This window comes from Sesamum indicum, linkage group LG9, assembly GCF_000512975.1.
Source record: "Sesamum indicum cultivar Zhongzhi No. 13 linkage group LG9, S_indicum_v1.0, whole genome shotgun sequence".
Taxonomy (NCBI): Eukaryota; Viridiplantae; Streptophyta; class Magnoliopsida; order Lamiales; family Pedaliaceae; genus Sesamum; species Sesamum indicum.
This window is the reverse complement of record NC_026153.1, coordinates 4,184,794-4,202,328: the sequence shown is the minus strand read 5'-3', so window position 1 is coordinate 4,202,328 and position 17,535 is coordinate 4,184,794. Positions and strand designations below refer to the sequence as shown.

Below are 17,535 nucleotides of genomic sequence, written 5' to 3'. Positions count from 1 at the left end.
TGACATCAAACTGTATCTGCTTCACAAATAATACTTCCATAAATCATAAATGGGACTATAAATCCATATATACATGTACTTTCTACATATCCTTCTGCAATATTAGGAAAAGTTCCGAGAAGCTGCAGATATTAACCAAACTTGATCAGTGACAACCAACTCAATACTAATTAAATTCTTGAAACTAAACAGGCAAGTGGAGGCAGGCAGTGCTTGCTTATGAAACAATTCCCATTTCATCTCATCTCGTGAAATATTTTTCCACTGGATATGTGATTGCTTGCGGAAAAGATTTTAAATTATATCTCTAACGCATTTCAGTATCCTCAAAAAAACCATCATATCAATTGGAATCATTATAATTTCTTTCTAACCTAACACTTCTAATAACACGTCAACTATCATCATTTACTTGTATGTCATATTCAATCACATACTCAAAAAGAAATCCCATCTCACCTCAACTAATCCATCTCATCTGATTTTTTCTCATTCAACTAAGATGAGATGATATCACAAGCAATCCCTCCCTGTACACTGCTTTTTCCTTTTTTGATAAATGAAGAAGTGTATAACTCATCCTCCTAGAAAATGGAGACAACAAAATTTCCCGCCTTTCTTTTCCCTAACCCATCAATTATAACTATTACCAATTCCATCTTACATTCTCATAAACACTTTGAATTTTATCTCATGTTTATCTCAAAATTATAATACCACTACGTAAATCTTCTGCATATCATCCGTTTACGTACTTCAAAAACACCGCAGAACATTATACATCAAGACCTCCCTCATTTTCAACTAGCTCATGTGAACCATAGCAACGAACAAAATCAACCTCTAAATGGAGCATGTAGTAGTAGTTTTATCCCAAAGACTCATCAGAAAGCGAGGCAGAACTTTTGGATTTTTCATCATTTAAACTTTTGACAACATACAACAATAGTATGGCACAAATTATAGAGGCTCGGGAAGCGTGGATGATCACTATTTTTCATGAATATTGACTAGAGTATACACAAGAAGACTAATATTCACAAAAATTCCACAGCCTTCGGCCATAACAATGGGAACTATCCCTTTAACATACGGGCAAAAATACATGACTTCTATGCAGGGGAAAACAAATATGGCCCCTCAGCTGAGCAGGAAAACAATAAGGGGCATATAAAGAAAAGTTAACAAAAGGGGAGATGAGATTCTGTACACCTACCTCTACCGTCTCCATCTTCCCCGAGCACTAGAGCAATTCTAATATACAATATCCCCAAAATGTGCACAGCCGGTGTCTCTTCACAATTTGTAGAGAACTCTTATATTTTGCTGACTTTTCTGTGCACTTACAGAACATGAACTTCTGGGGGAAAAAAACACAAGTCATAATTGGCATGAGAATGTGCCAGTCAAATATAGAACTTTTAGTCTTCAGACTTGGGCCTTACTGACCCCAAGCAGTCAATATTACATATAATTCTTTTATTTATTATGCATGTGTTTATTTGTATTTATGAAAAGACATGTATATTACATATATATTCACATCTATATAAAATAATATTCCAATAAATTAAAATAATAATGCACAAACTAATATATAAATACATTAAAAAAAGAGGAAATATGTTTGAAATTTATAATTTTTTTCCAGAAGTAAAAGATGTACATATAAAATTGTAAGCAGTTAGTTCTTTGTAGATAATATTATTTGCACATTTAGAAAGTTATAATGAATCAATGATAATATATTTTAAAAGAATATTTTAATATTTAAAAGCAGGTTCAATCCAGCGAAACCCAGCGCTCTCGGCCCACCCCATCTTAGGTCATCCCCAGACAATATTCCCAGCTTTCATTTGTTTCCATTTTCAAATAACTAGGTTAAAGTATTCCCAACTCCCCCTTTTTCATTTTCTTTTTTTTTTTTTTGGGTAGTTGAGTTCAAAAGAGAGCTAACTATAGGAGGATTCATGTTTGATGGATCCTTTTCGACAACATGGGTAATGGGTTCACTAAGCAGATAAGAACCTCAACAAAGTTGAGTAAAACATACATCAATGTAATAAGAGGTCACTAACCTGTACACTAATGTCTCAAGAGCATGCTGACCAGGCATGGGCTGGACCCATCACTGCCGCACAATCTGTTATAAGGGCTTCATTCCAATCTGTGGTCACCGGGCCTACTATACAAATTGCCATTCCCTGCTTGCAGAAGCTGCGCCTGCTGCTGAGAATGTACTGGCGGCAGTGGCTGCTGGTTCTGCTGAGGATGGGGCACTGGTGAATTAGGCTGTTGTAGTTGTGATGGCGGCTGCTGCCATTGTGCACTAACATCATGCCTAATGGAGGTTAAGTTGGCTGATGGTCTCTGGCCAAGCCCTTGACCCACCTGAGGAGCAGACTCAATAGAGTTAGAGAGCATTGGCACCAAGGAACTCAAATTTGTTGCTGAATTTAATGCATTTGTATCCAACAATGGTTCTGAAGTATGCCACTGATGAGCACTGATAGGAGAGACAACCTGTGCCACATTAGTTGCATTGTTAGTGCCCTGAGGTACTGCTGTCACTGTGTCCATCTCAGAAGAGCTGCTTGTTGGGTGCTGATCAGTATCTGAGTCTCTGACTTGTGGTTTGTTTGTTGGGTCAGAATTTATCTGACGATTCGGTTGAACCACTCTTTGAAGAGCTGACTGACTTTGGTTCACTAACTTTTGCTGGGTAGGTGCCTGCTGGTGGTTTGAACCAGACATAGCCAAAGATGGAACAGATTGATGGGCAGCAGACAAACCAGAAGCGACAGCAGGAACGTGACCTTGACTGCTACTATCAGAATGAGCATTCATTTGATGTATCGGCTTGGTTGATGAAGCAGTTGGGCCAGAATATATTTTTTGCTGAGGCAGGGACTGGTTAGATGATTGTGAAGACACGTATTGCCTTGTTGGTTGAACAGCATTTAGTGCCGAACTAGTATAAACGCCTTGACTCTGCATTAAATGTGCCGTTGCTTCTCCTTTCTCCAAACATGGATTCACCGGATTTGTAGTGACCCCATTTACTAGGGATGGATCAACTGGCATGTTCTGATGCATCATCATGTTCCCTCTTCCAACTCCCTTCACAACCTTAGCTGGCTGTTGAACTTGTGGCTGCTGCCGCTGCTGAGGATGTTGCCTGTTAGCTTGCGGAAACTGTTGTTGTTGCTGCCTTTGTCGTTGCTTGCCACTTTGATTGGTTAGCCCACTGCCACTGGATTGTGCATGCCGCACAACTCCCTGAGTTGATGATTGATGCTTCTGCTGATGCTGAGGCATTGATGAGTTCATTGAAGAGGCCGAAGTCAATGAAGAAATTGATACTGCTGGAGAACCTGTTTGTGGTTGAACTTGGGAACTATTTTGCACAGGAGAGGATAAAGGAAGTTGAGACTGCGACTGTACATGAGACGTCAACAAACTAGATGCAGCAAATTGGGGTTGCTGTAGCTGTTGTTGTGACTGCTGCTGCAGATAACGATGTTGCTGCCTCTCTTTAGCCATCCGAATTGCATAGGCTTGCTGCTGGGGGTTTGAGGCATGATTTCCTGGGCCTTGAAAATGTGGGTGATGAGGACTAAGAACTTGAGGCTGCTGCGGAGATATTGGATGGGACTGCTGATGATGGAGAGGGTATGATGACACTGGTGGAGAAGCCGTCTGGTTAGGGAAAGGGGAACTCAACCCACCAAAGGGGGATATTCCTTGGCTGTTCCGCGGTGAGACCTGCATCTGAAGGTCAGGCACCAACATTTGCCTCTGTGAATCCTGAGCCAGGCCAGGCTACAAGACCAGCAAATTATATGTCAATAAATATAGGGATGCGTGAAAAGATCACCAAAAGTCTAATTTTTCCATTCAAGAACAGAAAAAATATAAATTCAGCTTTAACTCAAGAAAGCGTCTTTGGAACATAAAATTGGCAAGTCTTGCTGGTAAGATGACAATTTCCTGAGACCACACTAAATTTCAGATCAATCCCAATTTAATTGGACTGGGTTCTTTTGCAACATGTAAAACTCAGAAACAAACAGCTATCTGCAAAAATAATAGATCCATATTAAGACGCTCATTGCATCGTTTTCTTGCGGTTTAAGTAATTTCTGTAACTTTGTTCAGAAAAATATGATGGCAGGCTGGCTCCGTGACTATTGTTGAAAGTCAACTTATTATTGCTGATAGAATGGATAAGAAAAATACTACATGAAAGTACAGTATTCCTATAGCATAGAGTGCTGTGTATGGCAACTTAGACACAAACAGTAGTTTGATATTAAAGCACAAGCACAATCCATTGCATGCTGGAATGAAAGTTAACATGGCTCATTATTGGACCTGTTGTATAAGCTGAACCTGAGGAGGCTACCGTTTTGGCTATTTGTAACATGAAAAGATTAATAACTAAATGAACTTAATATGAAGATGCACTCTCTCTCTCTCTCTCTTGACTACCACAGAGACCTGTTTATCCTCATACATCCATCCCATCAACAACCAGACATTCAATATCATTAAAATCCACTATATCTTCATCAATTCTATATCGAATTTTGAAAGCAGAATAGATTGCTAAAGCACCAACTAGTGGCAGCTATCCTAAGAGAAAGTTTCCTATGTAGGAAACAATACAAGCAAAAAATAAGAGCCAAAGTGCAACAATAAAACACTCGGGGGATAAAGGTGGCAAGAGAAAGCCGTGGTACTATAGACTACAAAAATATATACTGAAAAACACATTAATGCCTACTTGTCTCACCACAGTAGTGCTTCATATCTTCATTTCCTCCCAACTTAAATTTTGAAGATAGAATGGAAGCCAATTGCCAGAATTAAGATTAGAGATGAAGAAATGCCATACCCGTATCATGTGCATAGTTTCACGAGGCCTCGATACCGAGCTTCCTTGACCAGAGCCCATTCCAGAGTGCATATTTGCTGATGACATGCCAGGGGAAACTACACTAGATGATGGAGCAATTCCTTGGTATCCAGGTCTAGCCATTGGCATGCTTCTATTAACAGCAGATGCTAAACCCATGCCACTAGCACCAGTTAGAACACGAACACCCCGCTCAGCTCCTGGAAGAGCTCCATTAGAGATATTGGGTTGTGTCATACTTCTACTGGATATCATTTGATTATACTGTTGCATCCTCTGATGCTCATCAGCTGATAATGATGAAGATCTAGGAACTCCATATCTACCATCCCTGTTGTAATGGAAGTAAAAAAGACTGTCCTCTATCAAAAAACAACAGAAGAATCAAAAGGAAATTTTGAGTCCATAACAGCTCAGTACCTGACAGAGGAACTCAGAGAGCCTGGTGATGACGAAAAGCTATTGCCAAGCATCATATTCGGGGATCCTTGCAATGCGGAGCAGGCCCCAGAAGCGGGATACATTGGAGTCATAGTACTCTGATTTGGTATGGCTAATCCACCAGAATGTGTCCCTTGATATCCAAGGGAAAGTAAATCAGGGCCTGGAATGGAGGCATCACAGAGATCCAGAGGACTATAAAAGAAGCAATTTGGTCAGTAAATCATAGAAGACTCACTTCCAACTAAAACAACTACCACAATTTGAACCATAAATTATCCAACTCAAAATGCATATAATCAAATCAATTGCATATCTTACGTTAAAATGGGCCCTCCATTCAGGTTATTGGGACAAATTTGGGAAAAAGCAGTTGTATGAGAGCTGTGAGGTTGCTGGAGTGGTTTTGGGTCCTGGTTATCATTCTTAAAAGAAATCATGTTAACAAATAGATATCAGAATCAAGATAAATTGGGAAATTAAAGAAATCAAACATCAACAAATGCCATCCACAGTAAGATCCATAAATTTTATTAATTGATGGTGTTAGTCATGACAAGTCCAAAGGAAGAGATTAGTATGCGACAAACCAAAACGAATTTAATATTTATCACTTACCATGAAAGTAGTGCTCAGTAAAAAATAATGGAAGAAAATGAAAACCAACCATAGATAATTATGAGAAAATCGCGTTAGGACTTAATTAAGGAGAGAAAGGTCACCTAAAAGAGTTCCCAACTGGAGATCCAAAAGATATTTAACCGACACAACCACAGGATCACTCCATAGTTACTCTTAATAATCTAATCATTAACTCAAAAACTTCCACATAGCATGAAGAACAATGCAAAGCATCAAAATTGAATTTGTTAACAGAATCTAGACCTTAATCTTAAAATTCAATGAGATTGCCAATCAGAGTACACAACCCTAATCAAACAAAGAAAGCCAACCATTCAGACAGAAACCTGTGTTACTTTTTAATAGATATGTGAAACTTGAACAGAAGCTTAAAGATGCAAAATTAATAGAGATATTCAAATAACGAGCAGAACATGCAATGACAGAAACAAGCAAAATGTAAGGCAAGCATATCCATATTGCACTATTTGAAAGATGAACAATATAGACCAGAAAGCATTTACAGAAAGCTAAAAAGCTCAGAGACGGAGTAGATGAGTGAGACCTATTCAGCACGTTAATCGCATCAAAACAAGTGTGACCGAATATAATGACAAATGCTTGAGCCAGAACAGACAGACTAATATGTTACCATATTGAATCCATAAAGATACCTGAGTTTTACGATAATGTTGCTTCTGCCCAATAATGATGATCTTCTCAAAGTGAGATTTCAGCGTATCTTCTTCCATTGGCCCCTGCAAACGTTGAAACAACTGTCTGGCACTTCCCTGTATAAAGAGAAGCAACATCTATAATAACAGCTATCATATTGATGATAAGATAGGATTTTGCACATAGACTGCCAATAATATAATTAAATAAATAGCTTTTGGATGAAACCAACTGGTGAAATTGGTATTGTACGCTAACAACAAGAGAAAAAGGCATTCACCTTGGGAATGCCAGGTAATGTAGAAGGATAAGGTTGAGAAGACCCAGAATCTTCAGCACTATCCGCTCCATCACCAGAAGTTCTATCCATCAAAAAGTTGTGACGCTCCTTGCATTCCTTAGCTTTCCGGAATATGCACTAGTTACATGGAAACAATAATATGGTTTACTTGACAAAATAAATTTGAAAGAACAGAAGAGCATCTCCTTGAAAATCAATCATAATCAAGAATATGATAACCCCCGTGATGAAAGGTGTCAATTGCACTCAGAATAATCTTACCTTGAACTGCAGAGTACTGTTAATAGCATCACTTATGAGCTCCCAGTTTGGGCCCATGTCATGTACCAGGACAACAAGTGCCTAAAAACAATCATTTACTCATAGATGATACCTCGAAAAGTAATAGAAAACAACCATACTTAAAGTTCAGACCATAAATCTATCTCTATATGACTATGTATAAACATGCAAAATAAATCAACCTGGTCCTCAAAGAGTGTCCATGGACTTCCTGAACTCGGTTGCCCAGCAGGCATCTGGTAATAGAAATCAAATTTAATTTCAGACCACGCCATTAAGAATCAACGATTGAAAGTTGAAAGCAGGCAGCAAGCCATGGAAAATGTACCTTCAAAACTTTTGGTTTCCTACCCCGATCCCGCCCAGCAAGTATTTTAATAAATTTATTTGGATTGGACATGTTACTCATTTGGGATGCAACAGGCGAAGGAACAGACCCACCAATTGGTGCAACATTCTCAAAAGAGTTATCCTGTGATTGCCGCATAGTCTTCGGCTTCTTTATCATGGGTTGACCCAATAAACCTTTCAAATATCATGTAATACATTAGACATGATCAAGATTGTGATAATAACCGAACACCGCTACTGGCTTGAAGGAGAACAAGGTTTTTACCACTACTGCCATTGGATTCAAGTTGATGACTCTTCTTCAAGTGATCCCTCTGAAACTGAAAATGAGAATGTTCAACATTTATCATAAGGATCCAAACTTCAAAGAAAAAAAGAATAAACCCTCATAGGCCAAATGGGAACTTAAAAATCATAAGAAGTTCAATTTTTTCTGTGATCCTTCGCGTTGAACAAGGATGGAGATTTTATTATTTCAATCAAATTAAATCCTTCCAGACTGCAAATTACTAAGCTAACCCTATGGTGTTTGTTATATTGGGATAAACCACACTGTAAATTGTCTAACCACAGAAGAAAAGGCCGATATGCCTTGTACACATGCTTTGTTCATATAGACACGATTTACCCAAGCACCAGAAAATACATTCTTCCTGGGCTCAAGAAGATTTCAGTAATAGTTCACAAAATAAACAGAGACTGAAAACAACCCCCATGAGAGTGGTTATGCTTATCTGCAAGCCATTTTATTCTAGACTTCCATGCATAAAAGACGGGAAAAAGGAAAAGAAGCCATGTTTAGGTGACGTAAAATGCTTCACCTGCTCATTTTGAAAGGTGGAATCAACCTGCCATCTTGGTTCATATGCAACATTCTGCCACAAAACACCAGAGCAAAAAATTGGTACACAACAACTGATGCAAAACATATTCTACATTCTATGTCATTCATACCAGATGTTTTGCTTTCTTCTTCTTCTTATGCTTTACTGATACTTCTCCAGATTCAAAGGGCAATTGCTTTTCAAAGTCTCCAACTGATTCAACTTCTAAACTATTTGGAACATGAGATCCACCATGCAGAGTACTCTGATCATCCTGAAATGAATTGGTATCACCACTTGAAGCATCTGTCTTATTTGGTACCTGAATGTACCCAGATGCCCCTGCACTAAAAGGGCTGATAACTCTCCTGGAAGCAGTTCGGACCCGTTTTGTTGGGATTGACACATTAAGACTGCTACCTGGACGTTTTGCAAGTAAAGCAGATTGTTCTGCCATGGCTTTATTTTCAGCACACTGCATCGGCAATATACCAGAGCTTGCTTCGTATGATCTCACACCATATGCATGTGTCAAGTGTTTCCGCTTCTTTTGACCCAATCTAGAAGACTTGTTAGCTTCAAAGGCCATTGGCATGTCGTATGTATTTGTTTCCTCATCCTCATCATATGCATTATCTTGAGATCCAAAGTCTGCAATCCAAAGAATACTTTCAAAACAAATCATTTAAAAGAGCAAGGTAGATCAAGCAGTGACTAAATCAAATTTACCTGCAGTGGCATCACATGCAGATGTTTCCACTTCCTCTTGCATGCTACTTCCAATTCTCTGAGCAAGAATATTAGAAATTTCAGTGACTGAATAGAAGCCCAGACACAAAATGCTAAACAATGATAAAGATTCCAATTGCAATATTCATATGCTCACAGACAGGTGTCAGACAGAAAGCTGATTTTCTTTTCTAGAAGAAAAAGAGAATTAAAAAATTCTTTTTCTTCCTTGTCAGGAAGGCTAGCCGTCTAGGTTAGCAGATGTGTTTTTCATCCTATTAACGCAATAGCATAAAAAAGTTTTTTTTCTTTTGAGAAAGATTGGCAGTAAAACATTTTCTTCAACATTTCAAATTTCACATAACAAAAAGAGCCAGTCATATCATTCAAAATCAGGAGTACCAAAAGCACCCACACACTGTTATTATACTTTCATCAGATGTTTTCCAGTGTAACAGGGCATGGACAAACCCAATCTAAGTTTCTTGACATTTTTCTTTTAGGAAATCACAGATCCTATAGGCACAAATAGATGCAGACAGCTGTGTCGTCCTTCACATAAATTCTCCATTATCTGATAAGTTTTTATCTTAATTTCAGAATTTTTTATTTTATTATTACTAAAATGCACTATAGGGGCAAAACCCTGTGTCTGTATGCAAAGTGAACCACTCCATTCAGACGACCAATCCCAGTTTGGAATTACCACGAACCAACCAACTTCAGTTGTATGAATCCCCCTTTTTACTAATCAAAGTAAGAAAATTTGATGTGCTGCCAAAACTTGACATTTCTTAAGTTTCTGACAATTTCTATGCATTCTCTCCTGCTCCTTACATAGGATTCCACATAGGAGAGGTCAATTTTCATTGCAACCCAAGTTATTTTTTGGTATATGGATCGGAAAAGGTTTGCAGAAACAAGTAAATATTTGGCTGATGACCTAGAGTAGAATTCACCACTGAACACTCTCAGCCAGGAAAAGGAAATGTTTATTCTTAAAAGACATTTATGCATATGTAAAAACTCTCAATAAAAACCTGCGTTTTGAAGGAATAAGACTGGGTACAACTTACATCATGTCATAGGTTTGCATTTTAAATGGTCAATGTGCATTGCCGTAAGCTAGCGAGGTTTCGCAACCTTGTCATCTAAAAGCCCCACTAACATTATTTTTCTCTCATTTCATCAAGAATGTTCAATAGACCATTTACAATGGAACAAAATGCATAAGTTAAAAGTAGTGAGATCGAGAGAATCATATAAAATTACATTGCATGCCTTGAGCAGAGTACAGTATTTACCTCACACTGGGACGCAGAAAACTCAATTGAACTTTTATACATCTCCATGGCCCCAGGTGGGACTGTGTAGAAGAGGTTCTCCTGAATGAATGACAATGAGAGAAAGTACAAGATAAGTTACAACTATAGCTGCAATGGAGGAAAATTCAAACAAACTCATGGATACAGCATTTAACATTCTAAAGGTCAATTTATATGCACAAATAATGCAAGATCAAGGAGATCATCAGTGAAGAAAATAGGTGAGGAATGTGGGGCCCTTGCAGGGGGGAGATGATTCATACTTCCGTCAGATTATCCTCCCATGAGAGGTCAATGATTCCCATGTCAGATACTCTATCTGGTGTTAACGGCACCTCTGCTTGGTTGTGAACATTATTAGAGTTGTTATGTTTCAGAAATCTCACTGCATAAGCCTTAACAGCTACTGCTTCATCACTTTGACTTTGCTGCTCCAGTACTTTGCTTGTCTCCTGCCAAATCACAAGTAGTCATTTTTGGGACCCAAGATTCCCACCTATATTTTCTACCACCCAAAGACAGATAGAGATCAGTGATGGCGTTAACAACTTATTCAAGATCACCCAGCCTCAAAGACAAAATAAGGCTCGCTTCCAATTCAGAATGAAGGCAAAGGCAAAGTTAACCTATAAATTCACACTTCCTGTCTGCAGGAGCTCCAAATTTGAAATTGTTACTCTGATGTTACCATAAGAATGAGCTTGAAGAGAATACAATCATTCAAAGTCCTTCACATAGATATGAATTGGCCAACTATCAAAAAGAAGCCACATTATATCTAGTCATCCTAGGGAGGCTGTAGAAATGCAACAAACATCTTCCAAAGACAATATCAAAGAAATATATGAACACCTAGTCAGTAGTCACTATCAACTAAAGCTTATAATTTGAATTACTCAATAAACATTAGGTTTTTGCAACTGGAACTTGTACATGGATTTGCTCTTTTGTGATTTCATTCACATTATATCTTTTGACAACTGTTCACATGTTCTGAATCTGCCAAGTATCTTGGTTACGAAATATCAGCCTCAGAGTTCCAAAAAAGAAAATGTAAGCTGTGAATTATTTCAAAATACAAATCAATGTCAAAAAGAAGAAAGGAGTTTGAACAACAATGAACAGCTGATAATGGAATCAGAGTCAACAAAGCATTAAGGGTTGCATCCACATTGATAAGAAAAACCTGGCCTGTCAGAATATACCTCTACTGAACGCCAGAACTCCATAACAGACTTTGCCAATATATGAGCAACTTTCTTTGCCTCCATGCCAGAACTCTTTTCTTGTTTTCTCAACCGGCAGGTAAAAGCAGCTCGAGAACTTATTTGAGCTGCAGCAGCTATTTTCCAAACACGCTCCTATACAGTGAGGAAGCTCTTAACAAAAGCACACTTGTCTCCAGAAAAGGAAAACAATTCATATCTATCATGTAAAATATGTGCTGCAAAATACCTCAAAACAAAAGGTAAAGATCTGAACCGTAAACAAAATGTCTTGAACATTTATAAAGGCAAACCTGTGCAAAATCATTTGCCAACCATGCCATTTCTTCAAGCACATAATCCCAATGAGATTTTAGGCGAATTTGCTTTGGAGAAGTTGCAACAGATAACTCCGAGATCCTCTTGTGTTTTGCCTATTCACTTCACCGTATCAGATCTTTTGGTCCAACAAGTAACATGAATATGTTCTTCAAGCAAAACCAGATTAGATATAAATGCAAGTACAACAATATAACCTCAATGATTTGCGCTTCTTTCAAGATTGAGTCTTCATCAATTTTTCTTGCTAATTTCGAGTCAGACCCACAAGAAGTTTGAGCCTCAAGGGAAACGCTAGGAAGCCGAGTCAACATTCCATCCTTAGGGAGATCAGAAATTGAGATATTAGTAGAATCCTGAAGCCTAACAGTGCAAGAATTTTCATTATAACGGCCAGCATTGTCGCCAAGAGTGTCAGAAGGTTTTATCCCTGATTCTGATCCAGTGTGTCCATAAGCTTCCTTTTCTTCAGTGACAACATGATCCTTCGCCTCATTTATCAAAGCAGATGCACTTTGAGTTAATGCTTCCTCAGGTTGGAGTTTACAGCCATTCTCTTGCTGGCTTTGACATGTGCTCTCCACATTGACATGAGTAGAACTACCAACAGCCTCAGTCTCTTTCTTTTCCTTTACAAATTCAGCGCCCTGTACAACGAGGGTCCCATCAGGTATTAAGGTTTGATCTTTAATCTTCCCATTTGAATTAGCATCCCCCATTTTGTTAAAAATGTCAGTTTCATTATTTCCACCAATTCTTAGGCTGGTTTGGGTGCAAGATGACTCAGAATCCAAGCCCTTTATGCCATGTGAGACACTGTTGATATGAGCATCACTTTTCATCCCATCCTCCCTTTTGCTGCTGAAACCATTCATATGACAGGAACTAGACTGATTTTCAATTTTAATGGCAGTCGTACTTGGCTGACACTCGATAACTGCAGAATTCATCTCTTCCATTGCCTGGATGGACTCAGATCTGTTAGAATCCATTTGAACAGATGCTTTCACAGCACCTGAGTTTGAATACTGGTTATGTTGATCATCCAGTGGGGTCTCAGAAGCAATGGCATCTGATACAGCAACTGTTGGAACACCTTCAACCATGTTTTTAGATGATTCTACAGCCTTTCCACCATCTAACTCCATATCCTGCTGACTATCTGGGAATCCAGTCTTGTGAACTCCACCATCTACAGGACTTGTGGGCTTTGTTTTACAATTTGATGATATATTTTGATTTTCTGCATCAGATATGAATCCTTTAACCTCCCTAGAGCCTTGGCGAGTAGGAATAGAAGAGCCATGACTGGCACGAGTTGAATTTACATCAGTCGAACTTGACCTAGTTCCATCACGATTTGGTCGTGACCTGTTCCTTCTCTTATATGCTTTTCTAGGTAGGCCAAAAGCAGGTGAATCCCCATGTTGCCGAGTTCTTTGACTCCCATCCATCTGGGATAACTTTTCAGTTGGCACAATCGTACTCCTACCGGGATGTAATGAATTCCTATCGCCTTCAGAACACTCATGTTCAGCATCAAATAACATGAGATTATCAGCACTATTGGGTTCACTAAGATTTGCACCAAGTCTACCACTACTTTCCACAGAGTCTCCATGAGGTGATGTAGTAAATGCAAAACTACCTCTTGCTTCACTGTAACGCCAAAATGAAGAATTGTTATAATACAATTCCATAGAATATGAAGTTGATTAAACAAAATATCTATCAAATCTTAACTCATTCAAAGTACCTGGTCAGTAATTGCTCAGGATGCTGATCAGTAAATGAGGTTGACTGGACACTAACTGAAGCAGCATTCCCATGCTTAAAATCTAAGGGATCTCCACCCTGCCCACAAAGAGGATCAAGAACTGCAAAATGTTCAATATACATTGAGAAAAAGAAATCAAGTTATGGCTCCATACTTTCTCGAGAAACTCCAACTCTTTTTTCCTTTTCTCCCGAACATCATACTCTTGCCTGTTATCACCAGAAATTATTCATGGCAACAACAAGAAAGCTTGAAAACAAAACTATGCAGTTTCCTGATATAAAAGCCAAGCACCAGAATGGCATTACCTGAGCTCCGCTTGAACCTTCTCAATTGCTGCTCTTCGGGGAGAAGTTTTGTTAGCTATACCAACTCCACCTTCAACAACTCCTCCCATAGAATCCAATTCGGCATTGACTAAGAGAACAGATAGTGAACTGCATCCATGCATTCCCCAGTTCAACAGCTACAGCTAGATCTCTCCATCAACACTAGAAGCAAACTCCTAAGCAACAAAAGCAGAAAGGCTTGTTAACAAGAAAAGAAATAACTAGAGTCCATAGTCTAATAGAGAGGGAGTAGAAATGGAATACCAACAGAACACACATGACGCAGTAGCCAAAGAACCTTGAATATAATAATACACACACGTATCAGAAGATATAGAATAACAATTGAGGTTCAATTGCAAATGCGTCGTTTCATATTTCCTTTCATGATTCATCTCATTGCCCGAATCAAGTCCAAGTCATTCACATGTGTAATGACCATTCTTCTGGATTTGAAACTTTTCCATCAAAAGAAGCCTCAGAAAGAATATAGTATTTTTTTTAACACCATTTGTAAGCAATTACTCCAAGAGCAGGCTCAAAGCAGAGATGCATGAATTGAAACAGCTAAACATTTGGAAAATTAAAGCAAGAGCAACTAAGAAAGACTACAACATAACGAAGTCTCAATTTCCTATGTCAAAATATTAATCATGAGGTGTGTCAATCATATCACCCTTGCTGGCATAAAACCTAAACTTCAACAACATTTCATGGTAAGCATACCATAGTCCAACTCAGCAATAAATGAAGGTGGGATATGATAGTTATTTATTAAATTTACAACAATTATATAATTTAGCATTTTACAGGGCATATTAGTCTAAAGAACAGCACATATCATGACAACAATGTATTACATTGAATAAAACCTACTTATCATGGTAGTTAATTGCTAACTAAAATAAAGAATGATAAGGAAGCAGGCAAGAAGTTTAGGAGTATAACATTAACTGAGGAGAAAATGACAATAATCCAATCGAAAAACAACAATAGATTAACTGGCAACAAAACACCTTACATAGAATAAGAATATAAATAAGAGTTCATCAAAAAACATCGATAACGAAAGAAACCAAGATTATAAATGGCTCTGACATGTAATGAAACAGAAAAAATGAGATAAGAAGTTAGATTAACTAAACAAAATTTCTTTGTAAATGACCAGAAAGGAAGTTGCAATATAAAGACAAAAAAGCATATTATATGGTGTCAAATCAAGCAATATCATTAATCACCCAGCATTATGCAGGATATCCTAAAATTGCAAGTATTGTATAAAGGAACAACCCACATTTGCAGCCATTCGACATGCATATCACTAGTGTACCACATGCAAAGACAAAGTTAAACGCATATCCAGATATGCACAGTAGGGACAGAAAGAACGAATTACTTTCCCATTCTTCCCAGGATTGAGAAACAACACCTAAAACATTTGTATGACAGAGCAGAAATACGAAATGAACAAAATAAACAGCTGTCAGTGCTGCTTAGTAAATTATCTTACTAAATCTAAAACTATATCCACTCATCTGACACATCATTGATCAGGTGACTTCAGTCAAAGTTTGATCGTATCAGCAGCTGTAACAACCTTTATAAACAGATATGAATGAGGAGAGAGAGAGAAAGACCCGGAAACATCATGCAAGAAGTCGTGAATGTAGCCTCATAAACCTTTCTATCCACCTTCTCATGTCCATATTTCCAATTGATTTCGGCAAATTCAAACAGTAGAACTTAACTCATTGAACATGCAAACCATAACCAACTCATCCAACCAAATGCCAATCTTTGGAGTAGCTTACATGCGCCATTACCTGGACAACAGAAACCCTCACTGCAATTCAACCAGAATGCATGAAAAGAAACACGCAACATAACAATTCCCCATCCATTTCCCAAAATTCAACCAAAACAACCGCGCAAAATTCTAGGGTTAGAACAAACTTGAGCAGAGCTCCAAATTCTAGGGTTTCCAGAGCTGGGGACGCGACAACAATACCTCAATTGCGATTAACCACGAACCAATTGCAATTTAGGGCTTGACAAGGGGATGCCCCTCCGAATTCTCTCTCTGCTCCTAGGGTTTTGCCCCTGATGCACAAGGTACCTCAACTCAACGTAGGAGGTATATTTTGCCCTAGGATACGTGAAATTAACAGAGCATTCCCCTCAAAACATGGCTTCAGAGACAAAACAGATACATACAAATACGTTGTATGTATAGGTCACTGCGTGTGATTTTGATGTAGAAAATGGTGCTTCAGGCTCGTCCCCTTCGTGCTCGTTGCTTGCCCCAAACTTTCTCTCTCTAAAATGGCTTCTAATTTTTATTTTTTTCTCTCTCTAAAAGATTGTAAAAACTATTTCGAGCGAGACAAAGTGGGCCGGGCGTGCAAGCTATTCGTATTATTTGGGCCTTCTAAACTTTTGGGCTTTCTTGCGATTTGGGCCTATACTTTTGTTCCAAATTTTTCTTTTTCCTCTTCCATACCCTCCTAACTTGCTATATTTATAAATTTAGTATTTTTTTTAATAAATTTAGTCCTTAATATCTCACATCTCATCCTCTTTTTATAAATTTAGATTTTTAATTGTGAAGAATAAATTTTAGTATATTATTTTTTGTATTGTGTTTTTATTGTTTCAATTTAAATTATAAACTTATATATATATATATTTTGATACTTAAATAAATATATTTAAGAAAAAATATATTTTTTCTAAAATGGATGAAATTATAAAAAAAAAACCTCACTAAATAAGGTAGAAACAAGTAAATTTGGCCATGGTAACTTTAAACCAAAAATAGGGCATTTTTTGACAATTAAGGGTTAAAAAATAGTTAAAATACACAGAAAAATCAAGTTCTAACATGCACCCTATCTTCTCTTAGTTTCTAATGGGAGGGAAGTTCTGCACTAAATTTATTAAAACACATAGGGGTTTAAATATATTTGAAAATACAAGAACATTTTTAGCTGTTTCACACAAAACAAACACATACATCTTGAACAAAATTGGGAGTTGATAGTCACAAATGAAACAATTAATTTCATGATACATTAATGTTCATAAAGTGCTACATTTATGAATATAATAACACACAAGCCTTTCAAATAGCAAAAACTGTCATACAATCTTATTTAGTGCATGTTTGGCCCTTTTCATTATGTATATGTAGAGTGCACACATATGTTTTTTGTGTATTTGCTCCGTTTTTTAATGTTTTATTTTACGAGTTTATAATTTTTTTATCAAAAAATATTACCTAAATTTCGTAATATTTTATAAATTTAACGTCTTGTAAGAAATTTGAAACATCTTATAAACTTACCAAAAACCCTCTTGAAATGATGACCAAGTTAACTTTACTGTACATTTTTATTTTTGATTACCTTTAAATATCCAC

The 17,535-nt window shown here is 37.6% G+C and overlaps 1 protein-coding gene across 7 annotated transcripts; it reads right to left on the bottom strand.

Annotated features, from left to right (window-relative positions):
• Window positions 318-16,457, bottom strand: LOC105170563 (chromatin modification-related protein EAF1 B-like). 7 transcript variants are annotated; one of them, XM_020696991.1, is made up of 25 exons: window positions 16,126-16,457; window positions 15,755-15,940; window positions 14,097-14,293; window positions 13,943-13,997; window positions 13,768-13,865; window positions 12,209-13,670; window positions 11,987-12,106; window positions 11,673-11,828; window positions 10,731-10,919; window positions 10,447-10,527; window positions 9,143-9,200; window positions 8,544-9,064; window positions 8,411-8,464; window positions 7,855-7,909; window positions 7,567-7,763; window positions 7,421-7,474; window positions 7,218-7,298; window positions 6,936-7,073; window positions 6,655-6,771; window positions 5,681-5,784; window positions 5,339-5,554; window positions 4,898-5,249; window positions 2,524-3,822; window positions 2,079-2,391; window positions 318-1,360 (listed from the first exon to the last, which is right to left on the bottom strand). In XM_020696991.1, exons 3-24 carry the CDS (start codon window positions 14,237-14,239, stop codon window positions 2,158-2,160), a joined length of 5,784 nt encoding a protein of 1,927 aa, XP_020552650.1. In that variant the 5' UTR covers window positions 14,240-14,293; window positions 15,755-15,940; window positions 16,126-16,457; the 3' UTR covers window positions 318-1,360; window positions 2,079-2,157. The 7 variants fall into 7 exon arrangements, with proteins under 7 accessions (XP_020552650.1, XP_011089675.1, XP_011089679.1 ...); XM_011091373.2 differs by lacking the exon at window positions 15,755-15,940; XM_011091377.2 differs by lacking the exon at window positions 15,755-15,940 and having other exon boundaries at window positions 318-1,357.

Coding starts and splice junctions, on each gene's coding strand:
- LOC105170563 (XM_020696991.1), bottom strand. CDS start 14,239: ATGCATGGATGCAGTTCACTATCTGTTCTCTTAGTCAATGCCGAATTG. Junction 7,475..7,566: donor GGAAACCAAAAGTTTTGAAG/GTACATTTTCCA, acceptor TTCTATTACCAG/ATGCCTGCTGGGCAACCGAG. Junction 5,250..5,338: donor TCTCTGAGTTCCTCTGTCAG/GTACTGAGCTGT, acceptor CCATTACAACAG/GGATGGTAGATATGGAGTTC.